General features: G+C 46.7%; 1 protein-coding gene across 1 annotated transcript in view; it reads left to right on the top strand.

The window, feature by feature from the left end:
• The window catches only part of FGFR3 (fibroblast growth factor receptor 3), a 43713-nt gene that overhangs the window by 2332 nt on the left and 13775 nt on the right, over positions 1-27606 (top strand). Inside the window, exons 2-6 of the mRNA XM_009643218.2 lie at positions 8139-8402; positions 12805-12858; positions 18883-19052; positions 24273-24396; positions 24800-24990. Coding sequence (XP_009641513.1) covers positions 8139-8402; positions 12805-12858; positions 18883-19052; positions 24273-24396; positions 24800-24990 — 803 coding nt within the window. The remainder of the gene's footprint in view (positions 1-8138; positions 8403-12804; positions 12859-18882; positions 19053-24272; positions 24397-24799; positions 24991-27606) is intronic.

Consider the following 27606-nt stretch of genomic DNA (forward strand, 5'->3'; position numbering starts at 1 on the left):
ATCCTGCTCTGATGGAGGCGGGGAACAGGCATTGCTGTCTGTTGGGACGCTGGAAGGCCTCAGTCTGTGCCTCGGTCTCCACAGCTGCCTCCATTGGCTTCAGAAAGGGGTTGTGGTGGTTGCTTCCTTGCTGCAACGATGAGGGTCTTTTTGGACTTCCTCACACACGAGAAGCAGGAACATAAAAGCACCAGCTGTTTTTTGGTGCAGTCTGTCGAGATGCTTAGGGACAAGGTTTAGTGGTGGGATGGCAGGGTTAGGTTAACGGTTAGACTTGATGATCTTAAAGGTCCTTTCCAACCTAAACGATTCTATGATTATATGATCAAGCCAGGATGCCCCTGCTGTGCTGTACTAAAGCTGGGGCCAAGTTGGTCACCGTTCTCAGGCAACAAGAGGCAGACACCAAAAGGACGACGACCCGTCTGCACAGTCTCTTGTGCTCCACCTAGGATCAGCCCAACGGGTGTCCCGTCACTCTGCCTTGAGTAGGGAGCGGCCACTGTGGTTGGGTGGGCTGTGTGACATGTGGGCAAACCAGCTGCAAGGGTGCACGCACCCACGTGCCAGGCTGGGACTGGTGTCATCCCCGCCGCCAGCATGGGCTGCTGATGTAGCCCTCCTCTTGAGTAAAGCACGAAGGCTTCGTCACCTGGGAGAGCAGGAACCATCTGCATTGGGCATCCTTGAGGATGAGCACAAGCCAGGAGCTCTCGTAGGACGCATGGAGCAGCACAGCCTGGGGACCTCAGCATCCCCACACTGCTGAGCCTCCGCTCCGCTGTTCCTTGTCTTCAGGGACCATTGATGAAGAAGTGGAGGACATTTCATATCAGTTCTTTTATTTCTGTTAAAAAAAAGGGGGGCGCAGAAGTGTGAGATAGATAGTTATGGTGGTGGTTGCTTCCCTCTTTTGTGTTTTGAGTGGGGAACCAAAGAAGGTGATTGCAGAGTCTGGCCTCATCACTGCCTGTTCCTTTACGCCAGCAAAGTCCCCGCTGAAGGCTGTCCTTGGGACAGGCTGTGGGTGCTCAGCAGCAACCAAAGCTTTGTATCTCTTGGGTTTTGCATTCCCATTTTTGTTAGGTGCAGCCAGGAGACCCCTTTCATTTGTTCTCTGGGGGTTTCTTTTGCCTCCTCAGGGCTTTCCAAGTGCCACAGGGAAATCCTTCTGGCCAAAGTGGTTTTGTAACTATTTTAGCTTTGTGACAATTTATTTCTTCTTCTAACTCTCAGCATCTGAATTGGGTGATTTGAGAAAACAGTCCATTAAAAGGAGGATACTGTAGAGTCCTGATGAATCCTGTTTTCTACTTGGCCGGTGGAACAGAAAGCTAATTGCCAGTAGTAAATCCATTCAAAGGAGGGCTGGAGGGAGGGAGAAAAGCTAATATTCCTTCTTGAATGCCATTTAATCTCTGAAACCTTTCATGCAGATGTAAATTAGGATTTGCACAACAGAGTCAACAGTTGCTCCGTAGATAAGGCAGATTTGCAACATCTGCTTTTCCATTTGAGAAGCTCTTCCAAAGCCGCTGTTGGGGATAGCCAAGCTAAACACTAGAGATTTTTTTTTTTTCTTTTCCATAATCTCTTGTTTATGAAGAAAGCTGCATATGACAGAACTAAACCTGGTTATCATTCTGCTAATTCTCTAGGAAAAAAGTTTGCTTTCCTCCTAACACAGATCTAAAAAGGAAAAAAAAAAAACCACTGGGTGGTAATCCAGTGCAGCACACTTGTTAATGTCTTTGGAAGAAACATCATCTGGTGACAATTGCATAGGCCGCTGTGGTGGTAATATAAATAACAATATAAACAGTTTACCTTGCATTATTATTAGGAAAGCTATTTTAAGCTTTTCCAGGAGAACTACCCCCCTCCCAAGCAAACATATGCAATAGGTGAAAGATAAAGTGGCACCTTCAAACGATGGAGTCAAACCCTTTTCAGACGCGGTTTCCTAAAGGCACATTTCTCCATCATGGTTTAGGCTTTCGCGGAAGCAACCGGATTTTTTTGTTTTTGCCAAGGAAGATAACCCAGCTGAACATCACTTCAGGAAATGGCGTTGCTTCGGCAAAGCATCCCGTGCTGCTGTGGTTGCCGGAGCCCCTTCTTCCCGGGCTGGCTGCAGCCTGACAGCGGGAAATGTGCTCCGATGCTCCAAGAGGAGTCTTGACCATGGAAGGGGGGGAAGAGAGAAGACAGGATATGTATTTTATATAATACTTCTAATTTTATATATATAAAAATAGATAATATACATAAAATATATATATAATATTGTAGATAATATATACTGCATATTATGCTATATATAATAGTATGTGTGTATATATGGATGTATAGGTATATAGAAATAGAAAATATATTTCATATTATATCTGTAAAACACATAAACCTCCTATTTTGCATATTATATTTTGCCGTGCCAGGCTGGTGATGTGCCCTTTGGGGTGGCACGGCCGTTGCCAGGCAGAGATGCTCTGCCACTGGGGCCATGGTGGCTGCTGCAGGAAGGAAGGGAAGCTTCACCTTGCATAAAGCACCACCAAAAATACGTATATAAAACATACCCCATCAGCTCCCTGCGGTGCTGTCAGGGTATGCAGTGACTTTAGGTGAGCCCGCTTTGCTGCGGGGGCCGCTCCCTTGATCTTATCTGCCCTGAGAAGGCAGGTACCTGGGGAAGCAGGCGATCCCACGATCTTATCGTGCCCACCTCTTGCGGGGGCTGCTGCTCCGTGCAGGGCCTGGGGCTGGTTTGGTGGTTTGCAATATTCCCCCGGGGCCTGTCTGCCTGCCTGGGGAGACAGCAGGAACAGGGACATGGCAGGGTGCTCGCGGGGATGTGGCACTGGGGCCGCTTGTCATCCCTTGTCACCCCTCCTGGCTGCCTTTTAAATTAAGGCAAGTCCCAAATGAACAGCGTTTGGCAAGAAAAGTGGTTTATTGCCCTTCTGGGCAACGGGGTTTGCTCTTCCCAGTGCAGAAGTCCTGAGGTGGGGTGAGGAAGCAGCCCCATCTCAGGAGCAGTGGCACAGGTATTGGGAAAACCACTGTTCTGGGGGGTGAATAATGGTGTGAATAATATCTGTTAACATGGGTGGGACACTTATTTAGAGTACACAGCGCTGGTCTGAGTCTGGAAATGATCTGTGTGCTCTTTGCCGTCAATGGCCTTGTTCATCCCACCGATGCTGGGGCCAGGGGCGGTTTCCATATCCCTACAGCAGTTACGCCACCGACTCGGTGGCTGTGACCATCATCCCCCTGGGAACGGGATACCAAACTCAACAGGAGAAAGCTCTGACACAGTTGTTGCTCCGTGGTCCTATAATATATCCTGTCACGGTGGATTTGGTGCAATAAAATACATAGAACAAGAGGCGTTTTCGAATTAGCCCAAAGAGAGAAATGCGTGGAGTGCTGCTATCTTTCTGCTTGTTAACATGCCAAACACAGCTTGTCCAGCTTGAAAAGGGGAAAATATGATCCACTTAGAAATGAGCCGCTTAGTCCATTCCGCCACCGGGCTGTGAAGCAATCCCAAAAAGCCTCTCTGGGATTGCCAGGGTTCAGGATGGGGTGAGGAATATTTTGCTGGTGGTACTGAAGGTTGTGTGCCTTGAGCCCTTTGTGGTGGGAGCCCCAGTAGGGTTTTGGTTGTTTGGTGGATGTGCCCCAGCTGCAGGATGCTCGCTGGAGGAGGAGGAGGATGGGGGAGGCATGTACCCTACCTGAGCAGTCCCTTGGGAGGCTCCCAAACATTTTGACGCTTGGAAAAGCAGAATTGTGGGAAGCTATTCCAGTAGGAAAAATGCAGGGGAAGAGAAATAAGCAGATGGAGTGTCCTGGAGCCAGGACCCAGCACCCTGCGAGGTGGTGCGGGGGCCCGGGATTCCCCACCCCACTGAGCCTCCCGTGGGCCTTTGCCACCCAGGAGCAGCCCCCGTACTTTTTGCCGCAGCATCTGGAAATAGCCCCTGGCACCAAGGAGGGCACCAGCCAGGCTCTAGGTTGACTTGAAAGTTTTGGGGGGCCATAAGCAGCCCAGGAATACCCCACCACCCTCCACCTCCTTGTCCTTTTGTGCCCGAAAAATAAAGAACCGCTTACCTTCCTGCAGTTCCTGAGAGCTGCCTGCGCTAAAACAAAAATAAAACATTTCCAGACTCAGCCAGAAACACGTATTGATGTCTAAGAGGAGCAGGCATCTGATGGAAATACTGACACACTTAAGTACTTGGAGCTGTGAACCACACAGAAAGGGAATTATTGCTGGGATGAGCCAAGCAGCTACGGAGATGAAGTATCGTATCCTTATAAGTGAATACATACAAAAGCATTTTATTGTTGCTGGGCCAGCTGCTTCTCGTTGTGGAAGGTGCTTCCCGGCTAGTTGCTGCCTCTTTGCTCCTCTGAACAGCTTAAAATTTGCCTCTGTCTCCGTAGCATGTTTGCTACGAGCAGCAGTGATGGTGCTGCAAGTGCTGATCTCCCATCAGAAGCATCTCTTGGTGATTCTCGACTCATTACTGCTTTGGCTTAACTAATAAATGGTTGAATTTTAGTCATGTCTTGGGAGCCCACAGCCTAGATTGTCTCCTCCTCTCTAAGAACCCGTTAAAGCTGCAAACTCATTAATCCCTGTTCTGCTGGCAAGTTGTGGAGTGGGCTCCCGTAACCCCTACATGAGTTAACTCCCCAATAATTTATACCTATGTCTACTGCAGATTTTGAAAAGATGCTGTTGATGTCAGTTAGATCCCAAATGGGAGTTTTCTTTGGGAGAGCCGGGAGGGGCCTTTGCAACCTGACTTGCAATAGAAATGCTTTAGGAAAGCTTTAAAGGACGTGTGGGGATAGCTGTTTGCCCGCAGCGAGGATGGTTGCCTTGGGATCCAGGAGATGTGTGTTTGGAGCTCCAGTAAATCAAAACTTGCCTCCTTCCAGGGCTGCTTTGCAGTCAGGAGATTCCTGACTGCCTCAGTCAAAAGTGCGTGTCCAGACACAGGGTGCAACCATGTCGGGAGAGCTTGGTGCTGCTGCCCTGTACCGGTTTCCTTACGATTTAGCAGTGGGAGATGCAGGATGAAGAAGGTGGCAAACTTTCGCCCAAGTCCCCAGGAGGGGAACTTTGCCCATCTGGGTTAAACCCCTCCCAAGCACAGGATGCACACACAGCTCCTGCCACTTCATTCATGCCACGTGGCTGGAGATGTAGACTTCTGCAGGTCAGTCTGATGGCTGGATGCTTGGCCTTAGAGGGGGCAACTTCATGTCTCCTTCATGTCTTGGTGTCTCTTGCTGAGATGGTGTTGGAAACACCAGGCAGTTGCAGCTGGAAGGCAGGGAGGAGGTGCTGGGCTCTGGGCACCCAGTGGGAGACTTGAGCTCTGGTTCCCTGCTTTAAACTCCAGCTGTTCTCAACATGGAAATGAGACTGGCTCTGCTTTCGGATTTGTCATCGTATTTGAAAGCTATATGAGGAATAATAAGAATAAAATTTCATTCTCCAAAGTCGCAGTGGGGCAAAGTGCTTAAGCACTTAAGTGCACATTTAAGTACTTTGTGGAGGCTTCCAATTTGGCTCCTGTTTATTTTTTAAGCCATAAGCACATAAACTGAAATTTGAAAAACTGTCTAAATAAGTGAGATTAAAACCATTAGTAACATTCTCCTTGTAATTCACCACTCCCATCTTTCCAGGTACTACTCCTAGTCGGTAGGAGTAAAGTCACTAGGGCGGAACTTTGCATTTAACAAGCATCACAATATCTGCTGGAGACTGGCTGGGGAGGTTGAGGGCAAAGATGCCAAAATAAAGCTGTCAGAAGCAAGAGGTGATGCTTCTTTCCCCAGAAGAAGCTTCAGACCCCAATCGTTCTGCTCTGAATCTGAAGTGAATTTCCTTTTCATTTCAGCATTCCCTAATTATGTTTTATAGAAATAGTTTGTCGCTTTGTCATTAACCCGGGTTCATCATGGCTTTCAAAAAAGAGTCATTTCGTTTTAAATGGCTAAACAGTGCAGTTTGGCTTGTTCGTAGTCTGGGCTTGTTCCTGTTTGGTAGGTTTATGATACAAAAGCCAAAATATACAAGTTTTGATCGTTTGGCCAACAGCTTTGGTAAAACTGTGTATTTTGTATGAAGGGATTGTGCAGCTGTATGGGGTTTGTTTTCTAGTAGATTAAATTAGCAAGAGCTTCCATCAGAGTCAACAAACAAAGATCAGTATCCAGTCCTAAGTGCAAAGTGGTATACAGGGCTTTTTAATTGGAAGCCAAAGTTGGTACCAATGAAAAAAACCTTATAGTCTAGAATAATGAACAAATAAACCTGAAAGGAACAGTTAAACCAGAATATTTCTCAACCATATTTTCCCCCAAGGACGTATCCCAGTTGGGAAGAGACCATGGACAAACACTCAACATTGCAGCAGGTGCTGGTCTGATAGGAAGGAGATGCTGGAGCTCTGTCTTCTTCTTTTTACTAAAAGTATATGCTTTCAGGGAAAACCTTTTCATGAAAAGAAAAAAAAACACACCTTAAACCTTTGACTGTATGAATACCACAAAATTCTGGCCAAAACCTAAAATATTTGAGTTGGAATTGCTGCCAGAGTATCAGAGGAAGGGTTCTTTGTAGCCCTTATGAGTGTGGGCTTTGCCTCCTGCGAGATGATACCTCCCATGAAATACCACATTTTCAGACCCCCAGGATTCTTTATTTCTACCCTGCAAGGCTACTGACTGAAACATTTTTATATTTCTAATTTTTACATTTCCACAAGAACAAAAACCTGTATGACACGAAAAGGAAAGCAGTACATTTTTCTCTTATAACATGGTCCAACTCCTAATGGCAAAAGAGCAGCTTGAAGCCAATGCCACATCCTCAGGTATTCAGAGCTGCTGTAATTGCATTGGTTTCACAGTCAAATTGTAGTCTGTGAATATGCTTAAGCTGCAAAATTAGGATCTCTATCCATACCTGATTGCTGTCAGAGATCAGCTCGGGCAACCTGGCTTTGGATCATAGGCTTAGGTTCAAATCGGTCTGTTTTGAATTACTTTTTACTTGCTAATTATGTAAAATATGTGAAAATATTGGTTAGCAGAGACAGGGTGGGGAGAATGGCAGTCTTGCTGTTGATCTAGCTGGGTTGAGGGCAGCTGTAGAGGGCCAATTCTTCTTTATTACACCAGTGTAAAGGATGAATAAACCATTCAACGTCAAGAGTGCATTTATATGTCACTAAAATGAGCCTGAGGACCACCAGACCCAAGAACCACGCTTTTCAACATGCCCCACGTTCCTCCATGGGGAGACTTCTGAGCTTGAATCTTTCCTTGTGGCGTTATCCTATGGTAAAGCAGAATTCTCCAGCTTGTGACAGCGTTCACTGTCATCGCTCGTGGAACAAACTCCCGCAGCTGGTAGATAGACTGAAGAAATAAGGACTTCAGCTTTCATGCTCGATCTTTGGTTCTGCATTTCTTTGTGGCACAGAGAGTAACTCCAGCAGGGAGCTAGTGGTGGGTTCATTTATTTCAGCTATTCCAGCCTGCGTCTTCTGTCCAGCCTTTCCCCCTTGTTGCCTTCAGCCCACAGAGGCTGCCTTTAGGTTACCCAGAGTCGCTTGAGAAATTGGGTTTATCCCCATTTCTGCTCCTTGTATCCCTTCCTTCCTGGGTCTCACAGGTGTTGTGGACAGACTCACAAGAATAAAGAGATCAAGATCCAGAGACTGAACTGTGAACTTTTCAGCAGACACTTATTTCTGCCAGATCATTTCCCCCACCCCCCGCAACACTGGGTTTTGCAGTGACCATACATAGAGGTCTGTGCTGTTTGTTGTGATGCACCTGATGGGCTGGCCAGGTTTTGGTCACTACAGGGTTGAAGCCATCCTTGGAGATCAGCCAGAGACTTGACTGTAGAGCACACAGCTGGCTGGCTGCATTACTACCTGTCTGGGGCAGGCAAGGCTTACCTTGGGCAAGGAGGAGCTTTGGGCACATGGAAGCATCAGTAGGGCAAATACAAGATATGTTTGTTTCTAAAATGCTCTTTCGTTCTCTGACACCTGCTCTCATTTACTCATTTCCATTTCTTTCTCCCTTTGCAGAATACTTGAGGAGCGAGACCGCCTTTCTGGAAGAGTTGGTGTTTGGAAGTGGAGATACCATTGAACTTTCCTGTAACACCCAAGGCTCTTCTGTGTCTGTTTTCTGGTTTAAAGATGGTATTGGGATTGCACCTACCAACAGAACTCATATTGGACAAAAACTGTTGAAGATAATCAATGTCTCATATGATGACTCGGGGCTGTACAGTTGCAAGCCAAGGCATTCCAACGAGGTCCTGGGAAACTTTACAGTCAGAGTTACAGGTACGTGCAGAAATACAGCTGTCTCGGTGACTTTTTTTTTTTTTTTTTAAATTTTTACCCCTTCACATGTTCAGCACAGCTGGTGTTTTGCGGTGTTCGTCCGTACTTGGTAGGTCTCCACCTCCCTGGTAACTCCTGGCAGTGATTAGACTGACAAAACAAACCAGTCGAAGAATGCTTGCACGTCCATACCAAATGTTAAAGCTTGATGTTAATAGTTAGAAATGGTGCTAGTCAGATTAAACCCCAAATCCCCCTTAACACTCAAATAGATGCAATGCTAGATGTGCCTTTGAAGTCTTCTGTGAGTGAACTGTGGCTCAGGGAGGTTAAGTGACTTTTTCCACGTTGTGTGACAAATCAGTGGCAAAACTGCATGTAAAAGCTGGAGGTTCCTGAAAACTTTTCCTACTGTAGCTGATAAATCTCTTCCCTCCATCTTGCTTAACACAGATTACTGTTTGTTTCGGAAGTACCTTATCTGTCGGCTGTGTATGTCTCAAATATGTGCTTCATCAAAGGTACTTACTGGGATTCATATACTGCAAACAAGTGCTGTGTTAGCGAGGCACATGCTGTCATTTGGCTGGCCCTGTTTTCCGTGAGTAGGACAGAACAGCTACAAGCTGTCCAAGCCTGGATCACTAAACAGAGAGAGCCAGAAGAATCTGTTGTTCCCAGATAGCTGATCGCTAACATGAAGATCATCGCTGGGATTTCAGGCTGCTGTGCTGGGAGATGGATACTCATCGCTGGGAGCAGATAGAAAGCCTCCTGATCACACAGATTAGAAGCCTGAATTTTCAGAAGAATTAACCCCTTGTAGTTCTAAGGTTTTGAAAACTTCCTTTGCCCCTGTGCTGTTGGAGGTTTTTCAAGCATCCCTGAACCGTAGGTCCTTGCCTTGAGTTGGGTTCCCTCAAAAAGTAAGGGGCTCGCTCTGAAAACCAAACACGGAGATGTTTGTGATTGTAAATCACATCCACTCCATAAAGGGCTTTCTCGTGCCAGAAATGGGATTTTGTGTAAGTGAGAGAATCAAACCATCGTGAGAATAAAAGCTCGTTTCAGCAAGCCTTCACCAACATCTGCTTTTCATTGAACGTTACTGGAGATTGCTGTGAATGCTTCAAGGTCATATCAATTAAATGGTTAAAGAAGTATTTGGCCCTTGAAAGGCTTTCTTTAACTAGGTATGATTATTGGAACTATCCAAGGAACTGCAGGTTGTTAGAAACGTTACTCTCCCTCTTTTTTTTTTAAGTGACATTAAAATGCTTTTGAGTTCAAGGGGCAGCAGGGAGGCAGAAGAGGGCAGCTGGTTACACGCTCAAATGAAATAGCTGCCAGCCCCAAAAGTCCGTAAAGTGAGAAATTGTTTTTAATAGTGGAAGGGCTGATAATCCTCTGCTTTTAAAAAGTTTAAGCCCCTGTGTTTTTCCTCTTTGCTAATAATAGCTAATAACAGCTTAAGAACAAGCGAGTAACCCGAACCTGCTTTCTGACAGCATTACGAGCCTTTGATTCTATTAGCCCACTGTCATTACCGCCAGAGTGCTGGTAATGTGGGAGGCTCCGGTTTAGCTGTCAGCAGCCCTTGTTTGAAACTTTGAAGCCCTGCTTTATGTGGCAATAGTGGCGCCTCTCACATGCTCAGATATTTCTTCATAATTGGTATTGATTGCTCAGCGTGGCACTGTGGAGATGAGATTGTTATCGGGGATTTGTGGTTTGTGTTCCCACTTCTTGAAGGTAACGCCAGCAATTAGCTCGGGTGTCTGGTCGGGTGTTTACGTGGGTATCTAATGGTCAGGGCTGGAGTTGTTCTCTGCGTTAAACTGGTTTAAATCTGTATGAACAAACTGGAATCGCTCTGATCCATGCTCTTTAAGTGAGCAAAACGAGGCTCGGTATATTCAGAACAGCTGATACACACCTAAGTCCCATTTTGAGAGATGCTTCCAGATTCTAGGAGCATATCAGGATTTCCTTACATGGGGCCATGTGTTTTGAGCCTGCAACAAACTGGCTCTTCTGCAGCGACTCTCAGTGTACGCAGCGAGGTGCTTGGGGCTGAAGGTAGAGCAAGGAGGTGCTGGAGCTGGCACTTCAGGGTTGAAAACCAGATCGATTAATGGCAGGGTTTGATCTCTTTAAAATGCCTCCCTTGACAGACAGGGGCTGGAGTGTTTTGCTAGTTTACAAAAAGAAACGTACTGTACTCTTGAAAGCTGAGCACGTGAGAGGATCACAAACAGAGGCTGCATGCCCAAACTGATCTCCAGCCCTGTTGGCAGCAGCTCCGTTCTGCAACCATTTCAGGCACAGAACAGTCTTTGGCTTTAGTGGCTGAGCTCACCGCTGTGATGAGCATGGACCGCAGGCTGGTACCAGGGAAAAGAGATTTCAGAATACCCAAGACTAAGCTCCTTCAACACAGGTGACTAAAAAAATTAAGCCCTTTTCCATTCATAATTAAAGCCCTTTTGAGAACAGCATCTAGCGGTTCTTGCTGATGCCAGTACTCACCAACTTCTGGAAAGGATTACTATTTTAGTAAATGATTAACAAATAGCTCACAAATTTTTAATCATCTTTTGAAAAAGGTGATGTTTTAGTAACCTGAATAAGGCAGTAGCTCTGAACATGGGATATTTTGTCTTAAAACCTAAGCTGCATCTCACATCTGAAACACAAGTAAGGTCAAAGACTCTTCCCTCAACCTTGCAGAAATGTTCTTGAAGTGGTTTAAAAGTGGATTCTGCTCCTCTGGTCACGACTGGCCCACTGGAAACCAGAAGTCAGCTATAATCACATGGTAATATATGGGTAACCAAATCTGAGAGCGCAGGGCTGAGAATGTGCTGGTTTCTCTGTTGATGCTGGTGGGGATTTGGCTTGGTTTCTGCCTTCGCTGGGACTTGAGTAAACCTGCTGGTTCAGCCCAAACACCTAAACATCCACTTCACTTTCAGCAAGCCCCATGGCATTTCCCGAGTTCTGCTGCCAGCAGGGCCTCAGCTGTGGATTTGCAGTTAGATACGTGCTTGAAGTCGTCCTCAAGAATTTGCCAAAGAGAAGGTGCAAAGCACCATGCGCCACTGCAGTCTGAAGCAGGGAGATGATTCCTGTGTTACTTTCTCCTGTAGATGGTGAATATGTCTGGAAAGTCCTTCCAGATCCTGCAGAGAAGTAGTATTTGTTGTTGCCGTTCGCCTACCTTTTTTTTCTTTTTTACTTTCTTCTCTTTTTTGTTCCTTTTTTCTTTTTTCCCCCCTATTTTTACTTCCTCTGAGCTGGTCAGAGAATAGCAGAAAACTCGTGTGCGTCTCAAGATGAAGGAGGTTCTGCCTGGCTTGGTCTAAAGTAGTGCTTTACATTTCCAGCCACGTGTTGAACACTGACAAAGTTTCCTGTTTTCTAGGGTTTAAGGCCAGATTCTCTTACCGCTGTCTCAGAATATAAAGGCTGCTGGGTTCTTAGCATTTTGCCTTTATTTTACAAAGAAATTCCTGGAGATTATATGAAGTCAGTGATGCTAAATCTTCCAGACACTGAATTGTGCTAAATCGTGTAAACTAAATCAAACACTAAGCTGCTATTTTATAATGGGATTTACATTTACAGTAGTCGGTGGGGGGAAGAGGACCTGAGGGTTCGTTGTGGACAGCCTGGAGAAGGTGAGAAGTTAGACCACATTAAGCAAAACAGTTCAGGATGTTTTGGAGAGATACAGATGGAAAATTCCCACCTGTTGACCTGTATTCAGTTACAGCCTCGAGGTGCCTCTGTAGGAGGAATATAACCAAAGGGAACTGGTTCACAGAGTAGCCATCAAAATGTCGATCGAGAGAGAGGATGGATTGCAAGGGGCAGTTCAAAAAGCTTTGGTCTGAGTGGCTGAGCAAGGAGTTAACGAGCGGAGACGTGGCAGGGGTGTATTGAGTTAAAAGAAAAATGCTGGGAAAGTGAATTAGAAATGCTGACCTGTCATTTTGAGACTTGGTGAAATAAAAAGTCTTCAGAGTGAATGCTAGAGGGGAAAAAAAGCAGGGAAGAGCTTGTTCTGCAAAAAGAAACCTCCCCTTTTGGAATTGCTTTTGTATTTATGAGGAGAAGAGCACTTCACACAGGGAGAAGTATTTGGCATTGGACCCCATTCTCCAGTGGCAGAGCACTGGCAAACTCATGACACCTCTCTCCCAGTTCAGAAAGCTCCTGGCCACTTGTCCTGGGCCCAGCAGCGTGGGAGGGGCGGCCTGGTGGAGCTGCAGGGGGGGTGACCCGTCACTGGGATGTCCTCCCTCGCTGGAACCCACTGTGGCAGCAACAGTCGCATCCAACGTGGTGTCCCCACGTCTTCTCCTCTTTCTGCTTCACTTCTTTCTCCTTCCTCTCCTAGATTCCCCTTCATCAGGTGACGATGAAGATGACGACGATGAGTCAGAAGATACAGGTAATTTGTTTTTTTGCGGTACACAGGCCTTTTCTTTCAAAGAGATGTGGCTCCCAAGCGGAGGAGCTCATTCAGATGTTCGCCTGGTCGGACAGCAGCTCTTTCTCTGTGTTGAAATTGGTGACCTTAGGACAGTACCAGGATGATGTTTAGCTAAAAATTTAGAAATAGCTTTCAGAGTGGTACCGCTGCTCTAATATGCTACAGCAGTAGGAGCATAATTTTTTGGGGGGGAGACTTGATTCTGGGAATCTGACTTGATGATCTAGAGTTACAAAATCTCCTTGCATGTCGATCCAGACAAACCCACGTACCCCTTTTTTTTTGTACTACACTGACATTACACCAGTTTTACACCATTGCCTGCTTTATTTGTAGCTGTTTCGGTTCTGGTCCTTACCAGCATCTTGGCTGGAGTCAGACCAAAGAATTTACGCTAGCCAAGAGCCAAATGTACTGATGCCGTAGGCAGGAGCAACCCCTTTGGCTTTGCTGGCTTTTTCTTTTCCTCACATGGGGAAGGGAGCCCCAGGATGGAGCTTCTTGATGCTTTTTCTCTGAATCTCGTTCAGTCCCAGTGCTCGCTTCTTTTAAGTGCAATAGCATTAATTAGAATCGTTACATGCTTCAGAGGCTTAGTGTTGTGCTCTTTATACTTCTGCAAAGTGAGCTGCCTGTGTGTATGTGTTTTTAATAAATAAACGTCTTGCATTTGAACTCCCAATCAGCTATGTACATTGGCAGAAGTTCAACATGACTGGAAAGTTTCTCCTGCCCATAGCGTTGGATATTCAGGACGCTTTAAAACAGGTCTCCTGCTGTAATAAATTCATACCGCTGTGTCGTACAGTGTGTGGACAGTAATGGTGAATTACGGTGCCAGGCAACCCATCAGCAGCAGTTACTGGTTTTTGATAGCTTCTAATTAAGGGCCGGATCCTGTGAGGTGACAAGGACCTTTTGCGGAGGTGCTCGGGGCTCCTCATGTCTGCCGAAGCCTGGTAGAGGCATAGGGAGGGTCAGGTTTGGTCAGGATTTGTTCCTGCTGTGGAGCAGCTTCTGATGGGCACAATTAATCGTTCTGTACTTTTTCTTATGTGGTTTGTAGTAAACTCCATCTCTTAGCAACAGGTATGACGAACCATCAGCTGGTTTATGGTACAGAAAGACACGTTTTTCTTCACTGCAAAGGAAAACACACATTTTGCCGCAGGTATTTATAGCCTGTATTCTGGGTCTTCTTGACTTCAAGGCTGCCTCTTTTTTTAGACCTGAAGGTAACGACAGGCTTTGCTGAAAGGCCTTGTCTCTTCTGCTATGAAAACGGTTGATAAGCTTAACGAGCCAGCACGGTGAAACCTCATGGCGTGTTGTGACGTGGACGTGCTTTATGTTGCTTTGTTCGATGTCAGACCCTCCGCTTAACCTTCACAGATCTTCTCTTGAGTCTGGGGAGCCATGTTGTTAACCCTGGCACCACCACAGCTGGGACATCCCGCTAGGGATGGGGGCTGCAGGACCATCCCGGGCAGGCAGACACGTGGGTATAGCTGGTGCCATGTCCTATGGACAGCCCAAAGACCTGTCCCCTCCATCTCTTGTGGCAAAAAGATACCCTATGAATGAGCTGTATGAGCCCCTGCTTGGCCATCAGACGTAGCCATGGTCAGTAGCTAGAGGAGCGAAGGCAACAAACATGCTTTCATGCAAAAGAAAAAGATAACTGATGGTTATTCATATTTAGGGGGAGGTAATCCATCCAGGCTCATTGCGCGTTGCCATATTGCACATCTCTGAGTAAAACCTTGTCTCCTGGCCCCTTGCAATGATAAGTCATTTTTCTGGCTCGCGTTGTTCAAGAGATTTTCTTATCCTCATATTTATAGAGAAGAGCTTGGAGAGCTGATTCTAATAGCGTCATGAGTTTGAACCCAATCTTGTTAATTTGGGGGTTTTGTCCCAAAATTGTTGAATGATGGGAGCTGGAAATACCAAAGCAAGAGAACGAGAGGAAATCTGTCCTAAAAGAAATAAATATTTCATGCAAAAAGCCTTGGAGAGCACGGAGACAGGCCTTCACGTGGAATGCCCTGCTTTTCTCACCTTGCGTTAAGCATCCTCTCCCAAGGGCAGTACAGGAACAGGGCATCCCCTAGGGATGGGCAGCAGAAAAGAAGAAGGAGGAACGTTCAGCAGCTTCAAATCGTCGGCCCGTTTGTTGCAGCCTGGTCACAAACCACAATCCGCCTTTGCAAAAAGAGGCTTTCCAATACCTCTGTTCTCTACAGCTGTTTTTCCTGGCCCTGAAACAAAAACAAAACTCCCTTTTCACACACTGCTCTTCTGCCCCAGTGCTCCCTACCCCTCTGTATCTGTTTGTTTGGAGTCCCCGCTGCGTAGCCCCAGCACCTTCAAAGAGCCCCTATAATCTCCAATTAAATCTGGCTGTGTACTCAGAGGCGTCAGCTGGGGAAATTACACAATTAGGGTTGATTCTGTCTGCCGCAGAATTTTGTGGCAGCTCCTAATTGCTAAATGAGCGCTCGGCTGTATTAATTATTCCAAGTATCGCTCTCGTTTTTTTTTAATTGGTCATTCCAGTTGGATGGGTGGCCGGTGTCTTTGACGAACAAAACGGACTGTCGGGCTTAGTGTTTGATGATGGGAAAAGGCCGGTGATAATGTTTGCAGGTCCCTTTTTTTTTTTTTTCCACACCTGCACATGCAAAATCCTTGCTCATAATTAATTTGGAGAGAGCGGGTCTAGAAATGTTTCCTGTCTTTCCTCCTTCCTCGCTCCTGAAACTCTCTGGAGCTTTGCAAGATTTGCTTGAAAAGAAGACTTAGCAACATTTTAACCCCCTTAAAAAGCGGTAATGAAAGGACTCTGGAGGCACAGCAAACGGAAAGCAGTGATGTTTTGTTCGCTGCTCCTGTGAGGGAGAACAAAGGCACCGTTTTCAACGTGTAGACACTTTCTTCCAGTTCGACTTGAGAGCGATGCTCTGGTTGTTTGAATCTTGGCACGTTAATCCAGGGGTGCCCAGCCCTGGCGAGCCCCAAATCGCACGGAAGAGCACCCAAATGGAGGGGAGGCTCTCAGAGAAGAAGCCATGTCTAATTGCAGGAGGGAGGAGCGGATCCTGCCTTTGCTCCATATGGAGAATATCCCCAGCTGGAAACTTTCCTGGGCCTCATCTTGCTCCTCTCTGATGTCCAATGGCAAAATCCCCCTTGGCTTCAGTGGGCAAATTTGCAGCCAGTGGGTTGATGGGTCTCCTGTGAGATTCAAACTCGGTTTTTGAGTGAGAAAACGTGGTGAAACGTCGCCCCTCAGCACACACAGCTGGTGTGGAAGGGGGGAAACACCCCAAAAGCACAGCACAAGGTCCTGGTGGGGCAGCCGTGCAATCTAGTTACACCCCCATGCCCGGGTGACTGTCACCGACGCCATAAAACAGGATTTATTGTAGGCAGATATGTTAATCAAACAATAAAGAGCAGGTTATTTGGCTGCCCTTCTTACCTGTGGCGAAGAGGGACTTTTCCATCCATGCCTGGTCTTTTCCTGAGCTCTCCCCCGTTACCCTCCTGTAAAGTCCCTGGGAAATCAGGGTGCATTGCCAAAGGGAAGTGTTGGGCCAGAAAGCATCCCATGCTTTAGAAACCAAGGACCAGATGTCTCCCAACATGGTTTCTGCAGCTTCTTCAGCCTTCCCAACACCACCCCAACTGTCTTCCTCCACATTCACCCCCCTGCTGCTGCCTGGGCTTCTGCCCAGCTTTTGCTTGGTCTCTGCCCTTCCCAGTGCGTGCGATAGCAGCCTCTTCCTTTACCATCAAGACCTGCTCTTCTTTTGGATCTGCACCCACTCTTCTAACATTTTTTGGAATATTCCCCTCTTTTTTGTGCAGCTCTTTACTGTTTTTCTAAGCTTAGATATTGAAAGGTAGATGGTTACATGGTGTCCCACTTCAGCCCATGTTACCGTGCAGCATTCGAGGCCTCTCATGGATGTGCTGTGTGTTCGCAGCAAAGTTTGCTTGTAACCAGGATTTTGCAGGAGCACGGGAATTGCAGGGATCCCTCCTTTTGCTTTTGTTTGTGCCAGCCATACTCCTGCTCTGGTGCCATCCCGGGAAGAAAAGAGCCTTAAGCAGTTTTCGTTGTTTAAAAAATGAGGCATACGCTGCATGGGTGAGTACCAGATCCCTCCGATACATGGAGCTGCCTCTGATAGGCATCACGGCACGTTGTGCAAGGCAGTCTGAGGGCAGATGCAAGCAATCAGTACTGGATTTCAACCCCAGGACCCCGTTACTGAGGCACTATCCGGCTGCAGAGGTGTGAAAGCAGATGAGATGACAGTGATGCGCCCAGCGGGGCCATCTCCAGCAAATGGGGGGGCCTCCTGGATTTAGCTCCTGACATCCAGTTCTTCATGGCCAGGTGGGCTTTGCAAGAAGCCACAGGGAGAGGGGATCACATTGAGAGGGTCAGCAGGTACTAAAAATCGGTGGGTGCATGGATTGCCTTGGCTGAGCTGTATGACCTTGCCTGCAAAATCCTTAGAGCTGAAATGCAGCAGGGTACCTGCATGGGGGACACTGGGGACTTAGGCCAAGGTGGGGGTGTCACTGACTTGAGCTGGCATTGCAATGGGATGGGTCTCGTGGGGCCAAACACGTCAGGGCTAAGTACATCAGGGAGCACTGGAGAAGGGGAGCAGCTCTGGGGCATCTCAGAGGGATGCAACAGGAGGGAAAACTTTGTACCCCCTTGTCTATGGGGGGAAGGGGGTTGCAGAGGCTTCAGAGTAGCACTGAGGTGGGGCTGGGATGTCGGGTGATATTTGTGAGCATCGACACTGCTTTGGGAGAGGCCAGCGGCAATGTTTTCCCAACAGCTTTGGTGGCCATCGTGTTCTCCAAGGCTGTTCTTGGAGGATCAGCACCTTCAGTTTGTCTTGGCCAGAAGCACACAGGTCTCTGTGCCTGGTGGGTTTGGGTACTCTGTGGGTGCTTCCTTCCCATCTGGAGGAGATGCCAGTTACACTCCTTGGCCTCCTCCCTGCTGTTTTGCAGCCCAAACGCTGCCTGCCCCCATCTCCCTTTGGCCTCGGCGTGGAGCACGGAGCTGGATGTGGCCCCCAGCGTGGCAGGGGAACACCCCAAACACCCCACATGCCAGTTCTGCAGTGTTCCCTTAAGCAGAAATGAAAGCTTAGGAGGCTTTTTTAAAAAACTTTCTCTTTCTTTCTTCCCAGTATAATGAGTTTGCTGCTGCCGCCGCTGCCTTAATTTGGAGTTAATATGTAATGTTTGTAACACAGCCAAGAAACATTGCTGTACTTGAGGCAGATTATAAAAAAGTATCTCATGCTAACACTGGTGTTTTAAAACTTATCCCTGTTTAAAGGTAACATGAATCTTTACAACTAAAATCACTTGTACTTAAAGAACATAAACATGATAAACCAGTTTGGCACTGGCTTTTTTTTTTTTTTCTTTCTTTCCTTCCCTTAAGGAGGCTACGCTACATTTGTGCTCACTGAGAAGCAAAATTTTCCAGAGCACTCAGCTAACACTTTCTCTCTGCTCCCTTGCTGGCCCATCAACATTTTTTTACAGTTCCAACATCTTTCTGCTGCTCATGCTTCTTGGCTACTATTGTCCCGAAGGTACATCTGTATCTTTTTACATGCTGAAGCCAGATTCTCATCCTGGCCCTGGGATAACTCTCCCTGTTGATTTAAAAGCAGCTACTCTAGATTTATACTGGCATTACCGAGACAAGAACCTGGTCATGAACCTTTCATCAGAAACCTAAAATGCAAACACCCTGTCTACGTCTATGAGAGTCATTTAGCTGGAAAGCATTTCTGTGTCATTTATCTTCACTGCAGCAGGTAGCAATTTAACTGTCACTCCGCACATCCAAAGCCTCCTCAAATGCATCTGCTCACCAGCTGATATCCTCCGCAGTAGAAAAGGGCCTGTTCAACTTGGTCTTTCCTTCCTCAGGTGTCCCCTTCTGGACCCGGCCAGATAAGATGGAGAAGAAGCTGCTGGCAGTTCCCGCCGCCAACACCGTTCGCTTCCGATGTCCGGCGGGTGGAAACCCAACTCCTTCCATCTACTGGCTGAAAAACGGCAAGGAGTTCAAGGGGGAGCATAGGATTGGGGGCATCAAGGTAAGGTCTTGGTTTGGATCTCTGTTTTTATCAGGAGTTTTCTACCAACTGTAGAAAATTGGTTTTCATAGTGATTAACATTGGTACACGTAAGAGCACGGTCCCACCTGTGTGGGAATTGGGGGGGGTGTCTGGCAGCCTTAGCCACTGCTTGACACCAAAGTGTTAAAAAGGGACTGCTGTCCCTTGGGATTGAGGGCTAATTCCCTCTGAGTTTGTCTACAGCAGGGTCGTGGTTTAACCCCAGCCAGCAACTCAGCACCACGCAACCACTCACTCAATCCCCCCCAGTGGGATGGGGGAGAGAATCGGAAGGGTAAAAGTGAGAAAACTCCTCACTTGAGATAAAAACAGTTTAATAGGTAAAGTAAAAGCTGCACATGCAAGCAGAGCAAACCAAGGAATCAGCAGGCAGGTGCTCAGCCATTCCCAGGACAGCATGGCTCCATCACATGTAACAGTGACTTGGGAAGACAAACGCCAGCACTCCAAACGTCCCTCCCTTCCTCCTTATTCCCTCAGCTTTACAGGCTGAGCACGATGTCATGCGGTGTGGGATATCCCTTGGGTCAGTTGGGGTCAGCTGTCCCAGCCATGTCCCCTCCCAGCTTCTTGTGCCCCCCCAGCCTCCTCGCTGGTGGGGTGGGGTGAGGAGCAGAGAAGGCTTTGGCTCTGTGTAAGCCCTGCTCAACAGGAACGAAAACATCCCTGGGTTATCAACCCTGTTTCCAGCACAAATCCAAAACACAGCCCCATACCAGCTACTATGAAGGAAATTAACTCTGCCCCGGCCAAAACCAGCTCAAGTGGTCATTCAGGGACTGGGTAAAAATGAGGCTGGGTTTATGGTTGCATTGTGGACAGTGATGAAAAAGCAGGAGCAGAAACTTCTGTCCTAATTTCTGGAGATCAGCCCAGTGCATTGAGACGTGTTAGACTGAGCCATAGCTACTCCCAGCTTTCAAGGAAAACCGACGCTGCATCCTTTGAAGGTGTGGGAAGGACCTCACCCTGGTGCTGGTGGTCATTAACGTTCTTGTGGTATAAGTCACTGACCCTTGGTCAAGTGTTGGATTCCCTTATAGCCAGAGTAATAGCATCTGCTCCTTGGCTGCTTTCTTCTCCCTCCTTTCCTTTCTACCATAAGGTGTTCTGGAAAATGGAAAATGCTCTGGCTTGTGTTTATAGATAGAGCTACGGGACACAAAAACCCCCTGCACTCAACTGATGTAATTAGCCAGACGTTTCTGTGCTACTGTATGTGGCAAATTATGGGAGGGTTTTAACAGGAAAATCATCTCTTCTCTGATTTTGTTGTTGCTGTTACTCCTTTGTCCCCCGGTCACAGTTGGACTCCTTTCTGGTTTTATTTGGGGAGAATAAAACTGGCAGCAGCTGATGATAATGAAAACCGTGTAGCAGGAAGGACTCCTGAGCAGTGATTTTTGCCTGCACTCTGCCAGCCCTGGCATACCCCCTGGGCTACTGCTAAGGAGAGAAGGTGATTTTTAGCAAGGCACCTTCCTCAGTACTTGAATAATTGTGTGCTGATGCCTGCCACGTCTGCAGTGTTCAGAAAGGGGGGCTAGGCACGCAAAGCGTGCTGGGCTCCAGAAACCAGAAAAAGATTCAAAAAAGTCTTCCCTCCCCACAGTTTTGGGCTGTTTCTTTCCTGTTAGCTCAGACCCGTTCCTGAAAGAGCCTTTTGTGATTGCTCCAGTGAAGCCTTTGAAGCTCCCTCCTCAGCCCTGTCCCGCTCCAGCCTGGACGGGGCTGAGGACAAGCTCAGGTTCAGATCTTCTGAAAAGTTAAGGAGGCAGAAGAAGTGGGGAAGCAACTGTGGGTAAACAGCCTTTCAGCAGGTAACATTCACAAAGCGCAAGCATCTTTTACTAATTGCAGGCTGTAAGGATCATCATGAAGTGTTTTCAGGCTTGCGTGCGCCGTTCAAGCGGCTTTTTACAAAACTATGTGACATCAGCTGCACTAAATTATGCTTGCAGAATAAAGTCTAAAGCTGAAAGCAATTTCCCTACCCACTTCCCAGTGGTTTTAATCTACCCTTGAGTTTAAATTGACATGTTTCATCCTCTGCAACACGGGAGTTAGTCTTTGGCATCGCTGTGCTTTGTTTCTCTAGGGGCACCTTCCAGCAACAAGCCGATGCTTAAAGAGCTATTGAAGGCAATGTCAGGCCAATTACTGCAAGATTGGTTTAAGCTCTCTATCTGTCTAGGTGTAGTTCTTTGTCCCTTTCTTGATATAAAGACATCTTTCTCTCTCTGTAATTTTCCTTCCCTTATTTGCTTGGTTTTGCTCTTGAGCCGCGGTTGGATGTAAGCAGTCTAATGTAAATCTCATCCAGTATAAATATACTGATAGATATCAGCTGAGATTTGAACCAGAAAAAGAGATTGAAAACCTGCTCAGTATCTCATGTATTTAAGATTTAAATTCCCTGTTACAACTTAGCTTCATAACAGGATTAGGCAGACTGAAAAGAATGGGCAAGATCCAGATCTGGCAGAGTTTGGTTGGCTTACTTCATCTCGAGATCTGGTCTTAACCCAGAAATCCTTAAGCTGGGAATGTTCTCATTTGTTTTCAGCGTGTGGAGGAGTTTAGACGTCGATTGTGAAAGGTCTGTGGTCAGCAGATGAAAGCTGACCACTCTTCTGCCTCTTGCAAATGGCATTTAGATCCGGCGTGATTACCCGGTGTTAAGTCTGCAAGAGAGAAGGGCGAGCGTTGAAAACATGAAGTCCAGGCTAACCTAGTTTTGTTACAGTTCATCCTTAACTGGTAAAGAAAAGAAATTCATATGACTTATCATATGAAATTTCCCAAAGAGCATTAATGGTTAAATCCTGGTTGGAATCTCTAATATTGTAAGCCTGTGTGTGTTAAATGACCCTAGAAGGGAAGATGGAGGGGGAGGGGAGGTAGAGGATTATCCCTTCCCCAGCCCATTGCACTGACTTGCATACCAGTCTGGCAAACACCGACTGAGGTTCCAAGTGTGTCTGCAAATGTTTGTTTCACGAGGAGCCAAGAATGACAACACCAAATAAACCAGAGGGATTTCCAGTATCTCACCCACTTGATTAATGAATGCCTGCACTAAGTCACTTCGTGTTTCTAGTGTTTTATCGAGTACAGCGACTAACCTAACTTGGGAACGTCCCTTTTTATTATCCTTTAAATCTGGACACCAGTCTCAACCTGGAAAAAAAAAATAAAATATCAAAACCAAGTTCTGCCCCAGGAGGCTGTGCCCCCAGGTTCTCCTCTCCGTTCAGAGTCCAAAGTCCCCATCACAAACCTGATGAAGAGAAGTTCTTTGAAAGTGTCATAAAACTGTCTTTGAAAAGTGCATACTAAGTAAAACGCCTCATTTAGACCTGACTTTATAATACAGGTCAGACTAGGGAGTCATCCATATATCTGGAGCCCCATTTCCTTGGAGTAGCTCCTAGGGATTCCAGAGACAAATGCTTTGCCATGCTGAAAAGTGGATTAAATGAAGTCTTTAGACACAACTGTGAGACAAGCCAGTATGGAAATGATCTACTGAGCAGCCACAGATTTGCATTGAAAATTCCCAGGCAGCCTGGCATGTTCAGCTGTGAGCTCAGGGTCCAGGCTCTCAGAGCATCTCTTACTCTGTGATGGCTGCGCTGTTAGAGGGATGCACCAAGCGGGATGTTGCTTCACGAAAGGTGTGATGTTGGTTCTGCATTGAGCTCCAGCTGTGCTGTCCTGGGCGGGCAGAGGGTGCTGTCAGACCTGACCAGACATCTGCAACAACCCAGATTTCTGTACAAGCTGTTTAGCCACAGCCTCCTGTTACCTACAACCTGAAATAAAAAGAAATGCTACACTCAGCGGTCTCTGAAAAGTGGGGTGCTCAGCAGTGCTGTTCCTGGGGATGCAAAGATCTACAAAGCAAGGGCCTTTGTTAAAATGGCTTTTGCTTGCTTATCTTGCAACTAAACTGTCTAGTCCTGTGACTTAAACCTTCTCTTTGCAAAATTCTGGCTTTAATTGCGATTTGGCCTTTTAAAGGCAAGCATGTGGCTGCAATTTATGTGTCACAGAAGAGGTTAAATGACTTCATATTTTTCACCTGCTGCAGCAAGAAACCTCTAGGAGCAGTTACGCCGTTGGTTTTTCCATCAGCCCTTGACATTCTGTAGCACAGCGTTATTGTAATCTCCTGCTTCTGTGTCCTTGGAGCCACCTTCAAAATGTTTAATAAAGTTAAATGTTCTGCTCTGGGCAGCAGAAGGCATCTAGTTAAGAGATTTGGAGAGCTTTCATATGCCGTGCATCCTGAAGTCATCTTTGTTAGTGTTGGTTGCTTTCTGTATTAATTCAAGATTTGCTTTCCATATCCGTTATTTCCTTTATACTCATTAGAAACAAACGTTCTGGCTGGGAGCACGGGGCAGCAGGTCAGGGTGGAGATAGGGGTTGTGCTTTCCCTTCTGCTACTGAACAACCAACAGCTCTGGCCGTGAGCCACATCCAGAAAACCAACTAGTATAAAACTTGGTGTCAACAGAGAAGGGCTGACCAGGCATCCTAGGGACCAGACATGAGGCTGGGCATGTTTTCTCTAGTTTTTTACAGGGAATTTAGGGGACTTAGCTGTAGACACCCATTCCTGTTCGGACAGATGCCATGCCCTGTTGCCTCCGTAGCACACATCTTTAAAATATGTTCTAGATGGGGGAAGAAGTATGATCTATATTGTTTCTAGTCATCTCATGGGTTATATGTGGCAGTTGGTAAAGGTCAGCAGATGAGTGTACGGTATTTTGAGCTGACAGATTCTCTGGACCAGAGTGGTCTGGCAGAGGGGACCAGCAGATTGGAGTTACCTTAGCTAATGCCTTCTGAAGTCGTTACTCTGACGAGACGTGCCACTTTCAACTGTCAGCTGGTTTCATTATTGTTATTACTGTGGAAGCATCTACAAGTCCCCGTTGCAATCTCAGCGTGTTACATTGTGTTGCACTGTTCATGCATTGGTCTTAATTCCCTTTCACATTAAGCCTTTAATGACCCTTGAAATGGGTCCTTGTGGTATTTGGGCCTACTCTGGGGTCCATTCATGCTGGACAAGTGTGTAGAAGTTCACTGCTTGTTCACTGGTGTGAATGATCTGGTGATGATGGCACTTGACCACAGGCTTGATGGTTTGATTTCTTCTTCTAGTTGCGACACCAGCAGTGGAGCTTGGTGATGGAGAGTGTTGTGCCATCAGACCGAGGAAATTACACCTGTGTTGTGGAGAACAAATACGGCAATATTAGGCACACGTACCAGCTCGATGTATTAGGTGAGATTTCACTCTTTTCCCTCAACAGCCCATCTGTGGTGATGTTGAATAGGCACGTGCTAGGATATGGGAAGCAGGAGCTTGGTTTCTTTGCCATAGGGCTGGACTATGCATCTTCTGAAACCAACAACAAGCTTCCTTTTGGCCAACAATTCAGCCTCAGATCTGTGATCAATAAATTACTTAGCTGGTCTACAGAGGAGCCAGAAGGAATGGCAGGGCTGAGGTGTCTTCCCTGTTCAGCTTGAGAAGCACTGGGTAGAGCGGTGACCAGGACACCTAGGGGGGACAATCCCACGCTGCACCCTTACTGCTGAAAAGCCAGGAGACGAAGGATTCAGAGGAGAATCCTTGCTGGAGGAAGGATGTATAATTTAGGATTTCCTTCTCTTCTCTTTCTCAGAAAGGTCGCCCCACCGGCCAATCCTACAAGCAGGGCTCCCTGCCAACCAGACTGTGGTGGTAGGGAGCAATGTGGAGTTTCACTGCAAGGTCTACAGTGATGCTCAGCCTCACATCCAGTGGCTGAAACACGTGGAAGTCAACGGCAGCAAATACGGACCAGATGGGACGCCCTATGTCACGGTGCTGAAGGTTGGTACACCCTCCTTCTTCTCACCCTCAGGACAGTCCTTCTGCTGTCTTGATCTCGGTGTTACAGAGATGGCAGCTACATTGTGGGGATGCTCTTCAAAAAAACCTCACTGCCATACTCAGGGTAGGAGAGATCAGCACTGAGTAAAGGCGCTTGCCATCGGTGGCAGCCATGAGCTTTATGTACGTGTTTATAAGTAAGCCCTAGACTAGCAGTGCAATGCGGACCAGACCCGCAACGGAATATGCGCAATGCCAGAGTTTCTAGAAGGGTAATCATTATCTAAATAAGATTTTTGGGAGCTGAAGGTCCCATTTTCTGTAATTGTTTTGTGTCTATAAGGAAAAGTCATGAGAATAAGCCAAGGACAGCTGTTGGGATTTTTCTTTCTTTAAGCCTGTGCAGTGGAATACTCTGCTTTTTGGAGGGGGTGCAACAAAAATGTCCTAAAGTCAATGTTCCAGACTCTTCTGTTTGCCAGAGAGAACACAACTACTGTAGTGGCTCAGATAAACAAAGTAGTTGTAAGAGCTGAAACAACTGTGAGAAATGCAGCATAATAACAGAGAAGCTGTCAGATTGCCTTTGACCTAAAATTGTAAAAAATAACCTTTTTTTACAGCTTCATGAGAGGTATTTTCAGGGCTTACTAAAATAAAAGGTTCCCAACTAAAACACATTCTTTCCTTTTCCAAGTAAACACACTGCAGCGTGCACATACTAAATAACGCTGAACTACCAGCACCTGAGAGCCAAGACAGTCTCGCTCCAGCCACTAACATTTGTGAGCATTGCTGTTATCCGTGCTCAGCAAAGCCTTTTTTTTTTATTGAGCAAAAACTGACTTAGTAAGACTCTCCTCGGTAAAACACTTTCTTGAAAGGGAACTTCCAGATTACAGCCAGAACAAAGCCAGCGGGTCTGGTTCCCCTCAACCTATGCAAATATAAAAAGTAGAGAACAGAGAGCGAAAAGCACATTGGACTTTGAAAATCCCCCCTTTTTTTTTTTTCTTTTAATAATTAAAGGCATCCTGTGTTGGTATTTATTATAATCTATAGGGCCAAATGTAGTTTTTCTGGCTTGGCAGTTAGAGCTGAGAGCAGATTTTGTCCCTGCGGCTTCAAGCGGAGGTTGTCCTGCGCTTGGACATTCCCGGTGCACATCCTGCTGCACACACCCTTCTCTTTGTATGAAGTTTTAAAAAAAACAACAAAAACCCCACACTTATCAGACAGCATCTACAAAACTGTAACTCAGCCAGATACATGATAATAAAAGCCAGAGACCCTGGAAATAATTACACAGATTGAAATAACAGATTGGTTGGAAGAAATGGCTGGAGACGGTTTTTCGGGATTGGCAACCCGCGCTTCTCGCGAGTTGATAAAACTTTGTATTTTCTCGCTGTCTCCCCAAATGTGTTTGAATTATGCATATTTGAATTTCCCCCTGGTTTCACGGCCCAGTACCAAGCTCTGAATAGCTGGCTGTGTCACATGCCATCTAGTATAGTCTCCGAGCTCCGTGTGTGGTCCCCGTGGGATAAAGTGCTACCTTTTGGAAGTTTGCAGAGCCGCTGCGAACAGTGCCTTGTGTCACAAGCACAAGCTCCCCTTTTGCTGTGGCAAAGAACATATAAATAGTCCGTATAAATAGTGTTTTAAAATTAAGTTGGAGCGGCACCGGGGTGGCTAGGTAATTAGAATTGCCAAATACCTTCTCTTCTGTGGACGGCAAAGGCTCCGCATTCCTCGAAGGGGAGCACAGGCAGGCGTTTGAAAGCACAAGTTTTGTTTGGTTTTATTTTTTTGCTGAATAGGACCAGCACACGTCTATTTACTACTTCTGGTTAATCAGGAATGCTTTGAATTGTATTAATGCCGGCATCAGCGCTGGGGCACGGAGCATTTCCATTTTGGGATGCATCTTTTGTGTGCCAGTACTGGGCCTCCGTGGAGCTGTATCAGGCCCAGCTTTGCAGGGATTTTTTTTTTTTTTTTTTTAACATTTTGCATGCTTGTTTTTTAAAAATAAAGACCTGATAAAACGATCTCACTGGCATCTTGGGGCCAGTCCGTTAGCTCTATGGACTCATTCCCCTCATGCCACGCAGTGCTGTTGCTTTGACCCAGCACCCTGGCCATGCTGCTGGAGCCCGGCCCTGCCCACAGCGGCTGTAGAAGGGGCTCCCTCCTGCCCAGTGCTGCAGGGAGATAAGGCTTTTTTATCAGCTTGCCCTTCCCTCCTGCCTTCAGGAGATTTTGTGGAGCGTAGGAGCTGCTGTGGGGCAGCATCTGGGGAGTATTCTGGTCTCCATCGGAGCAAGGGGGAAGGAGAGGTGCCCAGTACATGAAATTTTCCCCCCTCACATCTAAACAGGGGGGTCAAAACCCACCCCGGTCCAGATGGATAAATTGAATGCCGTACTTTCAACCCATTTTTTAAACAGCCTGACAAAACCAAGCCATCACCTGCATCAGTTCCTGAAAGCCTGGGCTAATTTGTGATCAAAGGAAACCCCTTTTTCTTTGCAGAAGAGCACTAAATGCATTCCAGTTACGGAGGGGGGGCTGGCAACACTGTGCCCAAGCTTTGTCAAAGGCTAAATTGTA

The sequence above is a fragment of the Egretta garzetta genome, unplaced genomic scaffold, assembly GCF_000687185.1.
Source record: "Egretta garzetta isolate BGI_Z169 unplaced genomic scaffold, ASM68718v1 scaffold107, whole genome shotgun sequence".
NCBI lineage: Eukaryota > Metazoa > Chordata > Aves > Pelecaniformes > Ardeidae > Egretta > Egretta garzetta.